Source organism: Lagenorhynchus albirostris, chromosome 18 (assembly GCF_949774975.1).
Source record: "Lagenorhynchus albirostris chromosome 18, mLagAlb1.1, whole genome shotgun sequence".
Lineage (NCBI taxonomy): Eukaryota > Metazoa > Chordata > Mammalia > Artiodactyla > Delphinidae > Lagenorhynchus > Lagenorhynchus albirostris.
In genome coordinates, this window is record NC_083112.1 from 23,475,817 (window position 1) to 23,495,067 (window position 19,251).

At 39.1% G+C, this 19,251-nt stretch overlaps 1 protein-coding gene across 1 annotated transcript in view; it reads right to left on the bottom strand.

Annotated features, from left to right (window-relative positions):
• DNAJC15 (DnaJ heat shock protein family (Hsp40) member C15) overlaps positions 1-18,700 on the bottom strand; it is a 62,581-nt gene extending 43,881 nt beyond the window's left edge. Inside the window, exon 1 of the mRNA XM_060129099.1 lies at positions 18,555-18,700. Within this exon, the coding sequence (XP_059985082.1) occupies positions 18,555-18,659 (105 nt within the window). The 5' untranslated portion in view covers positions 18,660-18,700. The remainder of the gene's footprint in view (positions 1-18,554) is intronic.
• Between the last annotated feature and the right edge of the window lie 551 nt (positions 18,701-19,251).

Consider the following 19,251-nt stretch of genomic DNA (forward strand, 5'->3'; position numbering starts at 1 on the left):
TATAAAATTATGCGAGCACGTATTTATAACAAGTTGATCTTTCTATAAAAAAGGTATATATGTGCACATATATACCTAAAAACTAATACAGTTACAAATCAATTAAAAATTCTACCAACTAATTCTTTTACAACTGGTCCAGACCAGTGTTTGGGGAAAGTGGTCCATATAAGAAAAATAGAAAAATTCCATTCATACTAAATTTGGAAATTCAGTTTTTAACAATCTCATCATAGTCACCACAGAAAACAAAGATGATATGTACACATATAACTAATTTATGTGTTATTGGCCAATGGTATTTAATTTTTTTAAAAATTCATGACAACTTTAGATTATATTTCTCAAAAATGCCAAAAAACATAGTTTTCACTGCATCCCCTGTGACCATACACAATGCATGAATATTTTAGATTTTAAAATGTCCAAGCATATGTATAATAGCATTGCAGAAATTAACGAACAGTAAATTCCCAGTGAAGTCACCGACTGATTTAAAATGGCTGGAGAGTTACCATAACGAATCCTCTGCCTAGGGACTTCCCTGGTGGCACAGTGGTTAAGACTCTGCACTCCCAATGCAGGGGGCCAGGGTTCGATCCCTGGTCAGGGAACTAGCTCCCACATGCATGCCACAGCTTGCCTGCAAGCTGCAACAAAGGAGCCCACGGGCCACAAATAAGACCCGGCGCAACCAAATAAATAGAATAAATAAATAAATAATTATTAAAAAAAAAAGAATCCTCTGCCTAGACTGCTAAAGCTGACTGGAGAAAAGTCTTATGAACACACTACATAGCACCATGACAAAATTATGGTTTCTGACGGCGGCCGGGCTTTCAAATCCACTCAGTATCATCATCTCCTTCATCCTTGATTCATACCATTCCCCATTCCTTTTTGCCCTTACTGTTCTAAATTTTACTTTTTTCATTAGCCTTCATGTTTTTTACCCATGAAGCAAGCATGAACTTCCTCAATCTTCCCTTTCACCCCTGAATGTATAACCCATGTGCTTCAAAGTTAATCAGGCCTGGGCTCCAATTCCAGCTCAACATTTACCAAATCTGCGACCCTAAGCTGATCTCTCTAGGCCCATTTCCTCATCTATAAAATGGGAATGTGGGAATGTGAAAACCTAATCACAGCGTGCTCAAAATGATTTATGAGAAAAGATTATGAAAAATGACCAACGAACTGTGTAAACATGGCAGATGCCTGTTAGTTCTTTCTTCACTCCCACAATTTTGCTCTTAATCCTTTCTGTTCTCTGCTCATTCCTCCTGGAAAATCCCGGCTTATTTCAAATAGCTTTAAGGTCACCTCCAGGTAAAACTTACGCCACCCATCTCCTCACTCAAGTAAAACTTTTTAGTGACTCCATGGTACTTAGCAGTTCTATTATAGTACATAGCACATTATTTAATAATGGCTTACCTATTTCAAACCCTTGCTAAAATGTGAGCTTCTGGAGGTAGGGACTGTTTACCTCTTTGGATTTCTGAAATCTAACAAAGTACCTAGTACATAGTAGGTTCTCAAAAGTTAATATAATGGGATGAAAATGATCTTAAGAAGCATTCCCATTATCCAGATGCCTTTTGGAACTTGAATTATTTATGTACTGTATTGGTGTCTGCTACTGGATGGAATTATGATTGAAATGGGAAAATATAATGGAAAATGATCGTTACATTTAATCAAGAAATTAACACATAATGTCTTAAAATATTCTGGACCAGGTATATATATCCAAAAGTCTCACAGAAGAAAAAGAAAATGAAGTTAAGGGCCTATGCCAGGTAAATTTCATTACAAAAATGAAATGAATATAATTCACAGATCCATGTAGAAAAACATGAAGGAGTAACTGAATTGTTAAACAAAGAAAAATAACAACACTCCAAATAAAAAAAGTCAGGCATTTTTTCAAGCAGCCATTTGGAGACTCTCCCATCTCTGAGTATTTCAAAGAGATAGACAATAAACAATAGAAATCAGAAAAATATACAATGGAAAGTGACATGTGCTATGAAGAAAATTAAGCAGCCAAAGAATTACGTGTGGGGACTTCCCTGGTGGCACAGTGGTTAAGAATCCACCTGCCAATGCAGAGGACACGGGTTCAAGCCCTGGTCAGGGAAGATCCCACGTGCTGTGGAGCAACTGAGCCCATGCGCACAACTACTGAAGCCCGTGTGCCTAGAGCCCATGCTCTGCAACAAGAGAAGCCACCACAATAAGAAGAATGCACACTGCAACGAAGACTAGCCCCCGCTCGCTGCAACTAGAGAAAGCCCACACACAGCAACAAAGACCCAACGCAGCCAAAAATAAATAAATAAAAACAAATAAATTAATTAATTTTTTAAAAAGCCAACAAGATTTATTAAGAGACCGGATGTGAGGTTTAAAAGAAAGAGAAGATGATGAATGGATAAAGAAAATGTAGTGCATATGTACAGTGGAATATTATTCACCCATAAAGAGAAGGAAAGTCTAGCATTTGTGACAACTTGGATGAACCTGGAAGACATTACACAAAGTGAAATAAAACCAGACACAGAAAGACAAATATTGATTGATCTCACATACATGTGGAATCTAAAAAAGTCAAAAACTCATGGAAGCAGAGAGTAGAACAGCGGTTAACAGAGGCTGGGGTGGGAGAAATGGGGTGATGTGGGTCAAAGTTCCTGTAAGATGAATAAGTTTTATACTTGAAATTTGCTAAGAGTAGTAGACCTAAGCTTTCTCACCGTATGTGTACATACATGTGCACAGACGCGTGCACACACACACACACACACATATACACACAGAAGGTAACAATGTGAGGTGACCAATGTGTTAATTAGCTTGAATTATGGTGATCATTTCACAATGTATATGTCTATTAAATCATGTTGTCCACCTTACATATATACAATCTGTATTTGTCAATTATACCTCAGTAAAGCTGGGGGGAAAGAATGTCAAGGTTATTGCCTTACACAACTGGAAGAATGGAGTTCCCTTTTGCTGGGAGGAAAGTCTGTGAGAGGTAGTGGGGCAGAGGGAAGGGCTGTCATAAGCTCCTTTGGTCTTGCTTTTCTAAATACACGCCACCCTCAGTGTGATAAATAAAACCCAAGCAAAGCTGTACATGAATTCCTAACACCTGGGGAAGAATCGGTCTCATCTACTAATGGAAAAGAAGAATGAGCAGGTTGCCTCAAAATACATCCTTTGTTATCCTGCAGTGGCTCAGTTCTCAAGGGTTAATCACAAGCAAATCACTTTCTGCTGAACTCAGTGTTTTATGCTGCCTTATTATTTGGTTCAATTTCTACAAAGAAAGCTATTTGAATTTAAACAGCAAGTGGAAAGGAGAAAAAAGGGAAGAAACAAGAAAGACTGCTTGGCAAATCAGCAGAATTTGAGAAAGAGAGGTAGTGCACATGCAGATCAAAAGAAGGAGAGCAAGGGAATTTATATTCCAGAAAAAGTGTCAGACATGATAAAATGACATTGGGAAGAGAATTTTTACAATTATCCTTCCCTAAAAATTTCAAGCTGGCATGAACGTTCCAGATTTTCATATCTAAATCCACCTGGCCCTTACCATTACTGTTCCACTGCCAAAAAAAAAATACACTTGAACTTCTCTCAAAGCACCAATTCTTTAATTAATTTAAGTGAAAAATTTTAATTAAGTAAAAAGAAAAAGCAATGTTAACTACATCTTACTTGTTTGACTTTAAAGTCACTTTATTTTAAACCATAGGCAAGCATTAATATCTACAGCATGACTAGAGAGTAAATAAAAGGGCAAAACAAAAACAAACTGAAACAGTAAAACAAAACCCAAAAGCAAACATAATAAGAAACAAGGGGCTTCCCTGGTGGAGCAGTGGTTGAGAGTCCGCCTGCCGATGCAGGGGACACGGGATCCTCCCCCCCGGGAGGATCCCACATGCCGCGGAGCGGCTGGGCCCCTGAGCCATGGCCGCTGAGCCTGCGCGTCCGGAGCCTGTGCTCCACAATGGGAGAGGCCACGGCGGTGAGAGGCCCGCGTACCATAAAAAAAAAAAAAAAGAAAAGAAACAAAACTCTCAGGCTCAGGACAAATGAGTACTTCTCCACTCTAATATAATGAACAAAAAATTCTCCAAACTGAAATCCTTGCTATAACTGATGATCTTATGAATAACCTTTTAAGTACTGTTTAGCATTTATTCAGTGACCCACTGATACAAACCTTGTCTCTAATAACGCAAGCAGCTTTCTTTGTTCACGTTAAATGTGACTAGCCAGAAAGTCCTGTCCCAATACCAACCTAGTTCTGGTCGCCTCAGAGGGTACCAGGAGTCCCTGGGTTCATCACAGGTTTGCCAAACCAGGCTGCACATTTGGCTTCAAGTTCTCAAACCCAAGGATACTGTGATGGTTCACTTTATGTGTCAGTTTGGCTAGGTCAGTCAATTAAACCTCAATGTAGGTGTTGCTGTGTTGGTATTTGGTACATGTGGCTAACATCTATAATCAGCTGACTTTATTAAGTAAAGCAGTTTATCTTTGATAACATAGGTGTGACCATTCCAAGCAGTTGAAAGGCCTTAAGAAAACTGAGATTTCCCTGAGGAAGTAGAAATTCTGCCTCAAGACTTAGCTGCTGTCTGAAAGTTGCCAGCCTGCAGGCCAGCCCTACAAATTTTAGACTTGCCAGCCCACACAATTGTGTAAGCCAGTTCCTAGAAATAGATAAATAATACATTCTACTTAGTTCTGTTTCTTTGGAGAACCCTGGCTGAAACATATTTCTACTGTGTTTCAGGACCAGAAAATAATGTTTTTAGGTATATCGCCCTGACTCATTCATTATTCACTAATTCAACATTTATTTAAACATTTAATCGGGGTGCTTACTACAAACCAGGCACTGTACTAGGGGTTGAGATATGGATCAATAAGGTCACCTCACAAAGGTTACAAACTGATTCACAATCTCAAAACAAAACCTGAGTCCTCAAAAACTTACTAGTTTGCTTTTATATTTTATTTCTCCATAAATTTATCTAATTTCTTTTAGAACTTACTAGATTTTTAGCCAGAAATATTTCTTAGGATAATAAAGGGATGGTTATTCTAGTTGTCAATGACTCTCAAAAGTTGACACATGACACACCCTCTCTTCGGACCAGATTTTAAATCAGATCATGGACCATAGATAAGATTCCCTCTAGGCTATTTGCAAAGGCACATGGTTGTAATCCCATCCCTTTGTCATGTTACCTCATGATACCTCATCAATGTGCAGAGACACTGGAGTTAAGACCCAGTGCTTTATACAGCTACACTGAGATAACCAATGTGCTGAGAATAATCTAGTGCACAGATTTTACTAATTAGTGTTAACACATTCCATCAAATTTGAAACAAGCACGCACTAACTAAAAACTCTCTTTAAGATGTATACGATTATAATAATATAGTAATTGACATTTTTTTTAATTGGTAAAAACTTTCACTTTAACACTAGGCTTAACCTGAGGGAGAGATTGCATTTTTCTATCTTTATTACAATTTAGTAAGTCAGTGCTAGTAGGGAGTAGTGGAAGTAAAACGCTGAAAGTCGGTTTCAGCAGATATTTGATCAGAGGCTGCCAATAAGAAACTTGCACTTACCCTTACATGTTTGCCCTGTGAGCTGGTCCCTACCTGTGTCTGGACCAGGTCACTTCCCAAAATAAGCTCTCCGTCCTCTGAAGCTGCTGGCTCTAAGGGACTTGGGGTATCTGAGTCATATCCCTACTACCCTCATTCAGTTGAGTCTAATATGCCTCCACCCTTCTGTTTCACCACTGTTCATATAAAGATAGTATTATCGACCCCAGTCCCTAACACAGAAGGATGTCTGGTATATATATGGCTTCTCAGTTACTAAATAGCAAAGAAAAATGGAATGACTCTAGATAGGCAGCAGGAACAAGTGAATTTCCAAATATGAAAGAAATCAATGCCAACAGTACCCTCTCCCCTATTCAAATACTCCCACCTCTCTACATCCCAGTTTGTCTATTGTAATCCCAGACCACAACTTCATAACTTGTCTCCTTTACTGAACTGTGAGCCTCTAGAGAGCAAGAAGCAGGTACTATTCATCTTTGTATTCCTAGAATACGTATGGGTTAAATAAAAGTTAGTGTTAACTGACTGCATGGATGAATGTGTGTGTAGATGGTTAGGTGGACAGGTGGCCAGTTGCTAAGTACTCTGCTTCTGGGTCACAGATGGCTTCTGAGAAGAGTCCAGATAAAACTGAAGGATAGGGTCAATGCTAGACCAAGAGGGAAAAGGGAGGATACAGGAGAGAACAAAGGTTAGAAGCTGGGAAACCTGAATTCTGATTGAGATTCTGTCCTTAACTCACGGTGACCTTAGGTTATTGCAATTGAATATATGTGTACGTTGGAGGGCAGGGATCATCTACAGAATATGTTAAATATCTACAGAATATGTTAAATACAGACTAGACCAGTAACCTGTAAAATATTTCAAACATAGAGCAGACAACGTGTAAAATATAAGGTCAACTTCCATCTATTTAACAATATGGAATCATCTCAAGATAATAACCCTAAGCAGACAGGCCAAAAAGGGGCAAGATTTTCAAAGTCAAATTCTAATTAGAAAATTAAGCCAGAATGATACTGAAAGATGACTTTGGTGTTTGGAAGATATCTGTTAGGAAGTAAGAACTATGGCAAGCTTTACATCCGTGCTCTGTGGCTCTTCATGCTAGATGTGTCAAGTCTATCGGTGAAGCCTGTGAGACGTGTTCTTTGGCCTGAAGCTTCAGATATATCTGCTCTAAAAAGCTTGGTCTTCTGGGCAATTCAAGGTTCATTTAGTTCTAGAAGTTAGTTTCTTTAACTTGTTCGTCACTGCTATTTTATTCACTGGCCCTAAATTTCTCTCTTTCAAATGTAAGGATTTTCCTTAGTCCTTTCTATTATCTAAAATTTGGAGAAAAGGGACTTTTTTTACCTAACAGATATCCTTTATCATTTTGTTATTGTACTTTTATTGTTTTATTGACTTTTATTAAATTATTTTTGTCCAGTAACTTCCTGAATTAAGAGTTCTACACTATTCCTGAATTAAGTTCTAAACTATTTTAGCCTACCTTCAAATGAGCCTTCCCTGCCTCTTTCCCCCTCACACAATCACACACTTCTCCCGCCAATTCATTTATATATTTTCTTTTTCGGGAAATGTTCTATTTCTATTTGACTTTTGAAAGGTGCAAACTGAAGTACACACAGTACTCTACGAGCAGACACATTATACTTTTATACAGAAAAGATATGTTTTGGGAATTCCCTGGTGGTCCAGTGGTTAGGACTCTGTGCTTCCACTGCAGGGGGCCCAGTTCGATCCCTGGTTGGGGAACTAAGATCCCACACACACACAAAATATATATATGTTTCTGTTTTATTTTCAATAGTTTCCATAAGATGTCCAATGTTTTGCTGGCATTTTTAGAGCTGAAAGAAATGATAGAAAACATCTAGCCAAAACCCACTCCACTTCCGCCATTTTTACGGAGGAAGACATTGAGGTCCTGAATAGTCACATGCCTTGTCCAAGTTGCAGCCATTGTTTTTTGTTTGTTTGTTTGTGTTTTCTTTTGTTTTTAATTTATTTATTTTTGGCTACGTTGGGTCTTCATTGCTGCACGCGGGCTTTCTCTAGTTGCGGCAAGTGGGGGCTACTCTTCATTGCTATGCACAGGCTCCAGTAGTTGTGGCGCGTGGGCTCAGTAGTTGTGGCGTGTGGACTCAGTAGTTGTGGCTCACAGGCTTAGTTCCTCCGTGGCATGTGGGATCTTCCCGGACCAGGGCTCGAACCTGTGTCCCCTGCATTGGCAGGCAGATTCTTAACCACTGTACCACCAGGGAAGCGTCACAGCAATTGTTATCAGTGTCTGCACTGGGACTGGAACACAGGTATCCTAATTCCAGACCACAGCCTAGGTCTTCAAGCAACAATTTAATCTCCTACAGTCTTTTAATAGATTATAAAAATCATTCAGTTATCTTTCCAGTGTGAGCTCATACTCAATGCAACATCCCTAACTGACTTTAGTGCCCATTCACAAACCTTTTGCCTTGTACAACTTCTTGCTAGGTAGTTTGATAAATTACCCAGAGAAAATAGTGTCATTTAATTGTCTAATGTCAAGTTAGATCCTAGCACTGGTCCTTGATGTCCTCACTCCTTATATAATTCCCTATTTTTTTTTCACAAAATTTTACCTTCCCTCAACCTCCAACAAGAAGTTGTATGTTCAAAACTCCTACATTTAATATAAAACTAACAGTTTGTTAAGTATGAAAGTAGGATTACTAGTACCTCCTTCAACTTCTGGATGGGGCCATGTGGCAATCTGTCACACTCCAGTATAAAGGCCATTAATAATGAGAGGCATCCATTTAGCCAACAACTCAAAGCCTTACAATTGTCAAGGGAGTGGTTCAATGAACATTCTCAAACTGATGCTACGAATTCAAATTGGGACAATCTGTCTTGAAGGTAATTTCACCATAGGAATCAACAGCCTTAAACATATTCATGTCATTAGGCTCAGAAAATAATCAGAGAGGTGCATAAAAACTTTTATATGAGAATATGCATCACTGCATTATTTATAATATATAAAACCGGAAACAATTTGAACACCCAACAATAGGGGAATAATTAAATAAATTAAGGCACATCTAAAATATGCATCCACAATTAAATAATATATTGAGGAATGTTTACAGACCACCTTAGAGAATAAAAGCAAGTTATACGACGGAATGTTCAGCATATATGCACACAGGAAAAAAATGGAATGCTATAAAACAAAACATTAACAGTAGTTATATATTCTTATTACCTACCTTTTATCACTAAAACAAAATCTTTGGATCACAGACTTTGGAATTCAAAGAAATATGGTTTGAATTACTCTCTACATATCAGCAACATAACCTTGGCCAAGTTACTTAACCTCTATACTAGAGCTTCCTCACCTGTAAAATGAAATAAACAATACCTACCTCCTTGGGTTGCTATGAATTTTTAAAAATTAGGACATACATATACATCACCTAGTACTTTACATGTGGTAAACATTCAATAAATGGTACCTACTTCAATTACTATATGATATTATTATACAATTGTTTCTTTTAAAATCAGGGGAAAAAATAAAGGTTAAAAAAGAAAAGTTGTGGACGATCCCACCAGTCAGAAGGGTTTAATAAATAACTTAAGTCAGAAAACCCTCTGATTTGTCTACTTTAAAATAAACTTTAAAAACAAATTCTTCAACAGAAACAAATATACCTCATCTTTGGTATCTCCCTTTTAATCCTGCACTTAATTTTGCACCCTGACCATAAAAGTGATCTTGCTGTGTCTCTAGCTAGCCTCCTCCCTATCATGTACTTTTTTTTTTTAACATCTTTACTGGAGTATAATTGCTTTACAATGGTGTGTTAGTTTCTGCTTTATAACAAAGTGAATCAGCTATATGTATACATATATCCCCATATCCCCTCCCTCTTGTGTCTCCCTCCCACCCTCCCTATCCCACCCCTCTAAGTGGTCACAAAGCACAGAGCTGATCTCCCTGCGCTATGTGGCTGCTTCCCACTAGCTATCTATTTTACGTTTGGTAGTATATATATGTCCATGCCACTCTCTCACTTCATCTCATCTTACCATTCTCCCTCCCCATGTCCTCAAGTCCATTCTCTATGTCTGCGTCTTTATTCCTGTCCTGCCCCTAGGTTCATCAGAACCAGTTTTTTTTTTTAAGATTCCATATATATGTGTTAGCATGTGGTATTTGTTTTTCTCTTTCTGACTTACTTCACTCTGTATGACAGACTCTAGGTCCATCCACCTCACTACAAATAACTCAATTTCGTTTCTTTTTATGGCTGAGTAATATTCCATTGTATATATGTGCCACATCTCCTATCATGTACTCTTACAAGCTTTTACTATACTGACTTCGAAGACCCTGGAAAGCACCCCTTAAACTCTCTCTTTCGGTTTACCTGCAACACCTTGTAAGTCGGTTATTCTTCTTGCTTGGGAAATCATCCCATTTCCTGAAAGCTACTTTTACTCCCTTACAATAGGGTCTTTTACTTTAAGGCTGTAATTTCTTACAGTAGTAATGCTTATAGCTTAATTTCATTACACAGTATTCTTTTCTTCCTTTTTTGAGTTAAGGTGAAATAAAATTAACTCTGCTTTGAAGTTTAAGAATTTTTAAACAGGGCTTCCCTGGTGGCATGGTGGTTAAGAATCCATCTGCCAACGCAGGGGACACGGGTTCGAGCCCTGGTCTGGGAAGATCCCACATGCCATGGAGCAACTAAGCCCATGCACCACAACTACTAAGCCTGCGTTCTAGAGCCCGTGAGCCACAACTACTGAGCCTGCATGCCACAACTACTGAAGCCCACGCACCTAGATCCTGTGCTCCACAACAAGAGAAGCCAACGCAGTGAGAAGCCCGCACACCACAATGAAGAGGAGCCCCGCTCGCCACAACTAGAGAAAGCCCGCATGCAGCAACGAAGACCCAATGCAGCCAAAAATAAATAAATAAAATAAATAAATTTATTTAAAAAACCAGAATTTTAAAATATATCTTGAAGCTTCTGAAGACTCTGAAAAGTACCACAAAAACCAAGACTGTATATCATTTCTTGGAGTTGAATTTCATCAATTTCTTATATCTAAATGATGGAGAAATAATATGGTACAGTATAAAAGTCAAGGACTTTTAGAGTCAAAATTGGTTTCACATCCTAGTCCTGCCACTTACTAGCTATATGACCTTAAGAAAGTTAATTAACCTCTTGGATCCTCAGTTTTCTTATATGTAAAATGGTGAAAAGTAACATCTAACTTCATGGGTTATTATGAGAATTGGGAGAATATAATACAGTGCCTGGTAAACAGCATTCACTAAATGTTAGTTCATTTCCTCCCTAACTATTTGTTTGCATATCATAAACTCAATACATTCATGCATATCATTAATTTTTACCTTATTTTTATATATTCAATGATTAAAAATAAAAAATATTACTAATATTATGGGGGCAAGAGACAGGTATGAAACTTGTTACATTATAAAAAGTTTAAAAGATTGGGAAGCACTGCTTGAAGACAAACTCAGAAAAAAAATAAAGTTATTAAAAAAACAAAAATCATGAGAAGATCCCACATGGTCACAGCTTTTGTACTGGCCAAAAGTGATTTTATACTACAAGCACCTGAAACAATCCCCTACAAAATCTCACAGTTAAAAAACCTTACCATATTGATCAAATATAGACAATAAACTTAGTGCTAGGCATAGATCCACTGACACAAAACTGAGAGTAAATGAGTCAACGATTCTAAACTGTTTCTGAATAGAATATCACAAGCTTTCTAGCATGGAAGGAAAGAATGAAATGGGTTACCCCAAATGGAAATATACAAATTAGGTATCAACTCATGGCACTTACTAAAACTTCTACTTAAAATTCTTTACCTCCAGCGAGCAACTAAGCCCGTGAACCACAACTACTGAGCCTGCGCTCTAGAGCCTGCGTGCCACAACTACTGAAGCCCACGAACATAGAGCCTGCGCTCTGCAACAAGAGAAGCCACCACAATGCAAAGCCCGCGCACTGCAATGAAGAGTAGCCCCTGCTCGCCGCAACTAGAGAAAGCCCACCCACAGCAATGAAGACCCAACGCAACCAAAAATAAAAATTAATTAATTAATTTAAAAAAATCTTTACCAAAACCATGTAACACATTTAGAAATACTGTAAGTACTATACAGTAATAAAGTTCTTGGTGAGTAAAACTTTAACATCATTGCAGCTAGGCTGTACGTCTATGACTGCTTCTGCTTTACAACAGCAGAGTTTGGTAGTGTGACAGAAGCCATAAGGTCTGCAAACCTAAAATACTATTCAGCCCTTTACAAAAGAAGTTTGCTGCCCTCTGTCCTTGAAGGTGGCAATCCTGGCTCACTCATCTCCCCACACACACCTCGTATATAGCTTCTGTGTATTTGGTGTTAAAAAAAAAATCTATTATACTGAATTGAATCGACAAACTTTAAAAACAGAGTTGGAGACTGCCTGTGTTATCAGAAGCATCAAGCAATAAAGTTACCAAAATTTGGAAAAGCACGTCAGAAGAAGTCAGAGCATCATGTGTACTCTGACTACACCTAATATTTAATACATGCTTATATTTTATGCCTGTCTTTACCATTAAAAAAAATCAGAGAGAGAATATCATTTATCTTAGTCTTTTTTATTCCTTAAGGCCATCAGTTCATCATACTGTAAAACATGTCCTCTAATCCTCTGTTTTTCTTCCATCTAGTTGTTTCATTCCTTTGTTAATTTAATTATTCAGTGGATTTATAGAGCAGTAACCAAGGCTGGTACCATGCTGAGAACTGAGAGAACAAGGATCCTTAAAACTTGGTCCTTGCCTGTAAAGAATATCTAATTTTAGTTTAAAAGACATGTTTCAAAAAGGAGAAGAAGTACTATTTAAATAATGCCAGCAATTCAACAATTGGGCCAAGTCAACAATTGGGCCAAGTCAGCAATTCAACAATTGGGCCAAAGGAGAAGAAGTACTATTTAAATAATGCCAGCAATTCAACAATTGGGCCAAGTCAACAATCTGTTACTATCACCTAGTTTCAAATATCCACCAGAAAAACACACCCACACAAACACACATTACTTTAAATATTCCACCATCTTGAATCAAAGAATTTCTGAGAACTGGGAAAACAGCCCACTCCATCATAGCTGATACTGCTGGGGAAAAAAAAAGCATCAAAATTGTTTACAAATTCCCTAAGGCATTATATTCTTCCAAAACAGCAAAAGCAGTAAATAACCTTCTAGATAAATATGAACTGCCTGAAAGTGTTATAAAATGCTAAAACTTCTATCTTGAGACTGCAACATTTAACTTTCAAGATAGACAATAGTTGTACCAGAGGAAAATTTTTAAAAAATAATAAATTCTGCATCAAAATGGTAGCTGTGATGGAGAAATATGGAGACTAGTCACTCAACAAACATTTGTTTAGCATTTATCTATTAAGTATACAAATACTTATTTAGCATCTATGACAGGCTTTGTGCTAAATTCTGGGCAGAGTAGTGAGCAAGACAGACACAGACTCTTCTCCCTTAGAAACTAACATAAAGGAGAAATCCAACAGAAAAAGAATACATGCATCAATATGTTGAACCAAACATCCATGTTTATTTATTAAGCCACTCAGTAGTAATAAAAGTTAATAGCTGTTCATTTAATAAACAAGTAACTACCATGTATCGACTGCAATGCCAATCACAGAAGCAAGCATATAAGTTCTTGCCCTAAGACTTCACAACCTAGGTGCTTATACCTATACAAATAATTTTGATATAGTATAAGAAGTAATTTAATAAAAAACTGTATATGACTTTCTAAGGAAGTACTTAGGATAAAACAACTTTATTCTACTAGGGAAAGGGAACTCGAGTCAGGTAAGGCTTCACATCAGTAACCTGAGTCTTAAAAAATGAACAGCAGGGGCTTCCCTGGTGGCGCAGCAGTTAGGAGTCACTGCCTGCCAGTGCAGGGGACACAGGTCCGAGCTCTGGTCCGGGAGGATACCGCATGCGCAGAGCAGCTAGGCCCGTGCGCCACAGCTGCTGAGCTTGCGCTCTGGAGCCCGCGAGCCACAACTGCTGAGCCTGAGTGCCACAAGTACTGAGGGCCGCGTGCCTAGAGCCCATGATCTGCAGCGAGAGAGGCCACCCAATGGGAGGCCCGCGCACCGCAAGGAGGAGCAGCCCCCACTCGCCACAGCTAAAAGAAAAGCCCGTGCGCAGCAATGGAGACCCAATGCAGCCAAAAATAAAAATAAATAAATATATTTAAAAAAAAAAAGAACAGCAGTTTGCCAGGCAACGAATTTCAGACAGAGGAGAAAACTACAGTAAGTAAAGTCATAGCACAGGGTACAGTACAGTGAAGGAGATGGAGAATGAGGCTGCATAAGTCAGTCATTTAGGGGTTAGTTCATGAACAGTCCTGTATATCACAATGGCATATTTATACAATTTATATAATTACCATGGGAAGTTTGGACCTTGGTAAATTTATAAAAAGGAACTTCGTAAATTAATTTAAAAAATTATAGTACCATAATTAGCTGTGTAGTATAGAAAAATAACTGATGGCTGTGTGAAGTGTAAAAAGGGTAAAGGACCAGAAGCAAAGAGACCTGTTTTTAAAGGCTATTATCAATACAATAGGTCAGAGGAGAGAGGCTAGACCAACAGAATAACAGTGAGAAGGGAGAAAGTGGAGTGTTGATGGCATTATTCAAGGTAGTGGATAGGTGAGAATCACCATGCGTAGGGAGGGGATATAACGAGCTACATTTCAGATAAGCTGAATTTTGTATCTTTATTTGTAGGACTCACTGGTAGACAACTGAAAATTCTTATTAACTCTATTCTCATTCCTTCCCATTCCAGAATAACATGTACTCATTAAACAATTTATTTTTAAAGTGCTTACCACATAACAGGCACCTTTATAAATGTTGGAAATACACAGACAGCAAAGTCCCTCTTCAGGGAGCTTACATTTTAGCCTCCTCTTATGATAACAATGATAGGAACACTGTTTTACAGTGAGGAAAGAATAGGGCAAGGTTAAAAATATGGATATACAATACATAATCCATGTGATTTCTTCAAAGGTAAGCTTCAAGGTAAATATTTTAAATTCCAATTGCAAAATAAAAGTGGTCTCTTTTTTTTGGTAATGAATAAGCACTTGATAATTTACATGTCTGATAGGTTTTGATTTTCATGTATAAGGTTTGCTTACACTGAAACATATATGTGGCTAATTTTCTTATATGTTACATCATCCTAATAATACTAGGAGTTACACTCTTCAGCAAAGTACTGAAAATTGAAAGGCTACCAAGTCATACAAACTGAATTTTGTTCAAACTGCTTTAAAAATTGTTAATATTCTCCCCTTAACTTTAAAGCTTCTTTTCTACTTGTCCATGAGAAGCAGCTTTGCTAAAGCAAAGTCTGGTCGTGACTTGTGATTATTAAACAATTAATTGTAAGATAGTATTTTATTCAAAGTACTATGCAGGTATTTCCTCCTACATTTTTAGCTTTTGATCTCCCAAACAGGCTAATGAACCTGAATTCTTAATCCCTAAAGGAAAGCTTACATGAGACAGTTATTTAACATCTACAACTGCAGATATATATTTCAAAAACTTTAAAATAAATTGCATCTTTATAAAAAATGGTATGAAAAATGTCTTCTTCAATTCCTTGACAAACATTTGATTTTCTACTATTTTCAATAAGATTAGCAAATATATCCCATACTTAGGTCATTTGTTCTTTGTTATCCTACACTTTGTCAACTTCCCATCACTTTCAGTACTTCTAAGTTTCCCCAAAGTTATTATTATCAACTCTTTTATGTTCCACCTCATCATTGGTCACTGCCTGGACCAGTGATTCCCTACAGAAGCAGAACAGACCCTTAGGGACCTTTTGAAAATTTGCAAGGACATTTTCTGGTTGTCACGATAAGTTGGATAGGAAGGAGGGTATTTAGTGGATGAGGACTATGGATCCTAGAAGTCCTAAAATATATGAGACAACACAGGACAACAAACAACTGCCTGCATCCCTCAAGATTTTAAAAGACTCTACTGGACACTGAGTAGGTGAAAAGCCTATCTATGATCATCTTAGTCTAGGACTTTACTACATATAAAATATATCATTTTTGCACCATTTTAGTGAAGACTGAATTTTCCAGAATTGCAGCTATCATGTAAATTGAGGTAAGATTCCACTTTGTTTCATTCAAAATTTTACCAAAAATTGTTCACAACTTGGGAAAAATCAGTTTGTCGATGACAATGGCTCTTATGGTATTTGAACTGCCAATGTAATACATCTGAAATCAGCCTGCATTTATAGCCATCCCACTCACAATGATTTCTTTGCACTGGTGCAATATGCCAGCAACTGATCAGTTCTTCATTGTGTCTTCTAATGTAATCATGCCTGAGTACTTACGTATTTAAATAGTAGACACATTATTTTCTAATAAAATACTTATTTTACCTTTATGCTTCAATTAGAGCAGTACACTGATTTTTTTAAATTATGCTTATGGGTATTTTTTATTGCCTATAAATCTTTAGGATATTACAGGAAACTTTAATATTTGTTATAAAAAGGGGGCTCTGGGCTGGACAGGTTTAGAATCACTGGCCTACACTTTAGCCTTCACGTGCCCAGACTACTAAAGATGTCTCCTAACTGATAGCTTGGATTCTATACACTCCCTTTTCCAAATAAAAGTACCTACAGATGTAAAAAAATCACCAATATTATTTCTATCTTCAAAATACCACAGGGCTCCAATTGCCTTGCAAATCAGTCCAGTACTGAGATTTTTACAACTCTCCATAGAGAGATGAGTTCTACCTAACCTAATATCTTATTCAGTTTACATCACAGACTGAACACTCTATTCAGAAAGCCTTATTTCTGGGATCTATCCTCAATATTTTGAAATATTTTGTAATAACCGATAAGGAAAAAGAACCTGAATATATATATATATCCGAATCACTCTGCTGTGCACCTGAAACCAACATAACATAGTAAATCAACTATACTTCAATTTTTAAAAAAGTTAAATAATAAAAAAAAGAAAAGAAAGCCTTATTTCTAAGGAGTCAGCAAGTCACAGCGGAAAGAGTGTTAGGATTTAGAACCCTAGGCCCACCGCTTATTAGGAGAATGATCCTGGATGAGTTACCACTTTCTGAGTCTCCACCTCCTCGTTTAAGTGACAACTGAAAAGGACCTTCTTCACAGGACTGTGGTATGGAATGAATCAGACATAGCAGGAACTCGAAGAGTTTGCTACTTCAAACTTTTTATCTGTTTTGTTCGTTTACTTCTTCCAAGGATGATAGCTGGCTGGTATCCAGCAGTGCTCAAGAAATGTCTGTTGAACAAAAGCATATTGCTTTCTGAAACCTTTCCAGCCCACTGACTCTGTTCCAGAAATTTATCAGTTAAGTAACGATAACTGAGCGCTTACAAATTGAGTGCTTACTTGAAGCAAACACCCAGTCTCTGCTCTTAAGAAACAAAAAAATGCTGGAAAATGACAGGTCAACATAAAAGATGTCACAAGACTGTGTATGACTAGTCAACGAACAGTATGGACAACAAGTGCTGTGCATCTAAGGGCAAGACATATCACTGTTGGCTGGATCAACACGGAAGGTGGTGTGGAAAAGGGATAAAACAGACTTTCTCCAACTAATCCATTCTTCTCACACGTAGCCTGAGAGAACTTTACAATTGTCCAACAGGTCACTCCTCTGCTTAAAGCTCATCAAAACGCAGGGGACACGGGTTCGAGCCCTGGTCGGGGAAGATTCCACATGCCGAGGAGCAACTAAGCCCGTGAGCCACAACTACTGAGCCTGCGTGCCACAACTACTGAAGCCCACGCGCCTAGAGCCCGTGCTCTGCAACAAGAGAAGCCCGCGCACCACAACGAAGAGTAGCCCCCGCTGGCGGCAACTAGAGAAAGCCTGTGAGCAGCAACAAAGACCTAACGCGGCCAAAAATAAATAAATTTATTTAAAAACAAAATAATGTTTATATTGATTTCACGTCAAAATATCACTGTGGACATACTGGATTAAATAAAAATGCATTGTTAAAATTAAATCCACCTATTTTTTTCACTTCTTAAATATGGCTACTGAAAATCTAAAAACACGTATGCGGCTCGCATTGTTTCCACTGGACAGTTTCTTTTCCCAGCTCTACATTTCAGCCTGAAGAGACCCCTTTACTGTGTCTGACTGGGCCCTGTTTACCTGGCCTACGACTCTGTAGGTGATACTACTGGCGCCTGAAACGCTTCTTCCTCTTCACCGAGTCTGCTGCTACTCATTCTTCAGACCTTAGTTTTAGAACGATGGTTACAGCGCTTTCTCCTAGAAGCCTCCCCTGGCCTCACCCCCTAGCCCCGAAACACTGGACTGGGGTCTCCTCCTACATGATGGGAACACCCACCCTACAGCACTTATCACACTGCATCTGCAATTGCCTGTTCTCTGGTCTGTCTTCCCGACAAGAATGAAAGCTCCTTGAGGGACCAGAGATTCTCCGAACACGCCTACTCGTCAACGCCGGGCACCGAGGAGCATCAACTCTGAATAAATGAGGGGTGGTACAAAGATAGTGGATGAACACAGGGACGACCCCGGTTCGGGGGTAAGGGTGCAGAGAGGTGAGACAGGGACTGGGGTGGGGGGGGGCGGTGGGGGAGCGCTAGCGGGTAGGCTCGGGCAGCTTGGAGCGGGAGAACGGCAGGAGAGCCGGCAGACTCACCAGTCTCGAGTCAGTGTCGGCGTCCGACCGCTTGGTCGGGGGCAGCGAGTCCTCAGCGTAGCGCAGGTTCTCGCCGGCGCGGGCGACGCCGCCACGGGCAGCCATGGCTATGCGGCGCGGGGCACTCGGAACGCCCCGCTGCCTACGAGGCGGCCGCAGGGACAAACTAGTTAGGGCGGGTCCGTTCGCGGGTTTTACCTATGCCTCTCCCGCTTTGCTAGTGGAGGGCGGGGCCCCAAGGGATCTCGTTCTCACCCAGGCTCAGACCAACTTGTCCCCTCAACCCAAAGGGCAGATCCGAGCTGGGGCCCCTAGGATGTGGAGGAGTTTTTTCTTTGTTTCAGATTTGCGGGCCTAAAGCCAACGTTGGGACTCGTTGGGGCAAAGCGTGATGGGGGCCCGTCTTCCTTCCCCTATCCCGACCTGAGAGCCTGGGTTTAAGCCCTGCAGTCTGATGTTAGATCTGATGTTGCTCTCATCAGATGCCGGACCAGGACAGACCCGGAGAGTCTAAGTGCAGTGCCGAAGTTCCCTGACGTTCCCTGAGACCCACACCAGACCTTTCTAAACCTGCCGTCCCAAACACACCCCGCCCAACCACTGATCATACTTCATAATACCACCGTTCTCCCATCCATGAGGGCAATAGAAGTGGCAATCTGCTTACTCCACCCCTTCCCGCCATATGACTGGTTAT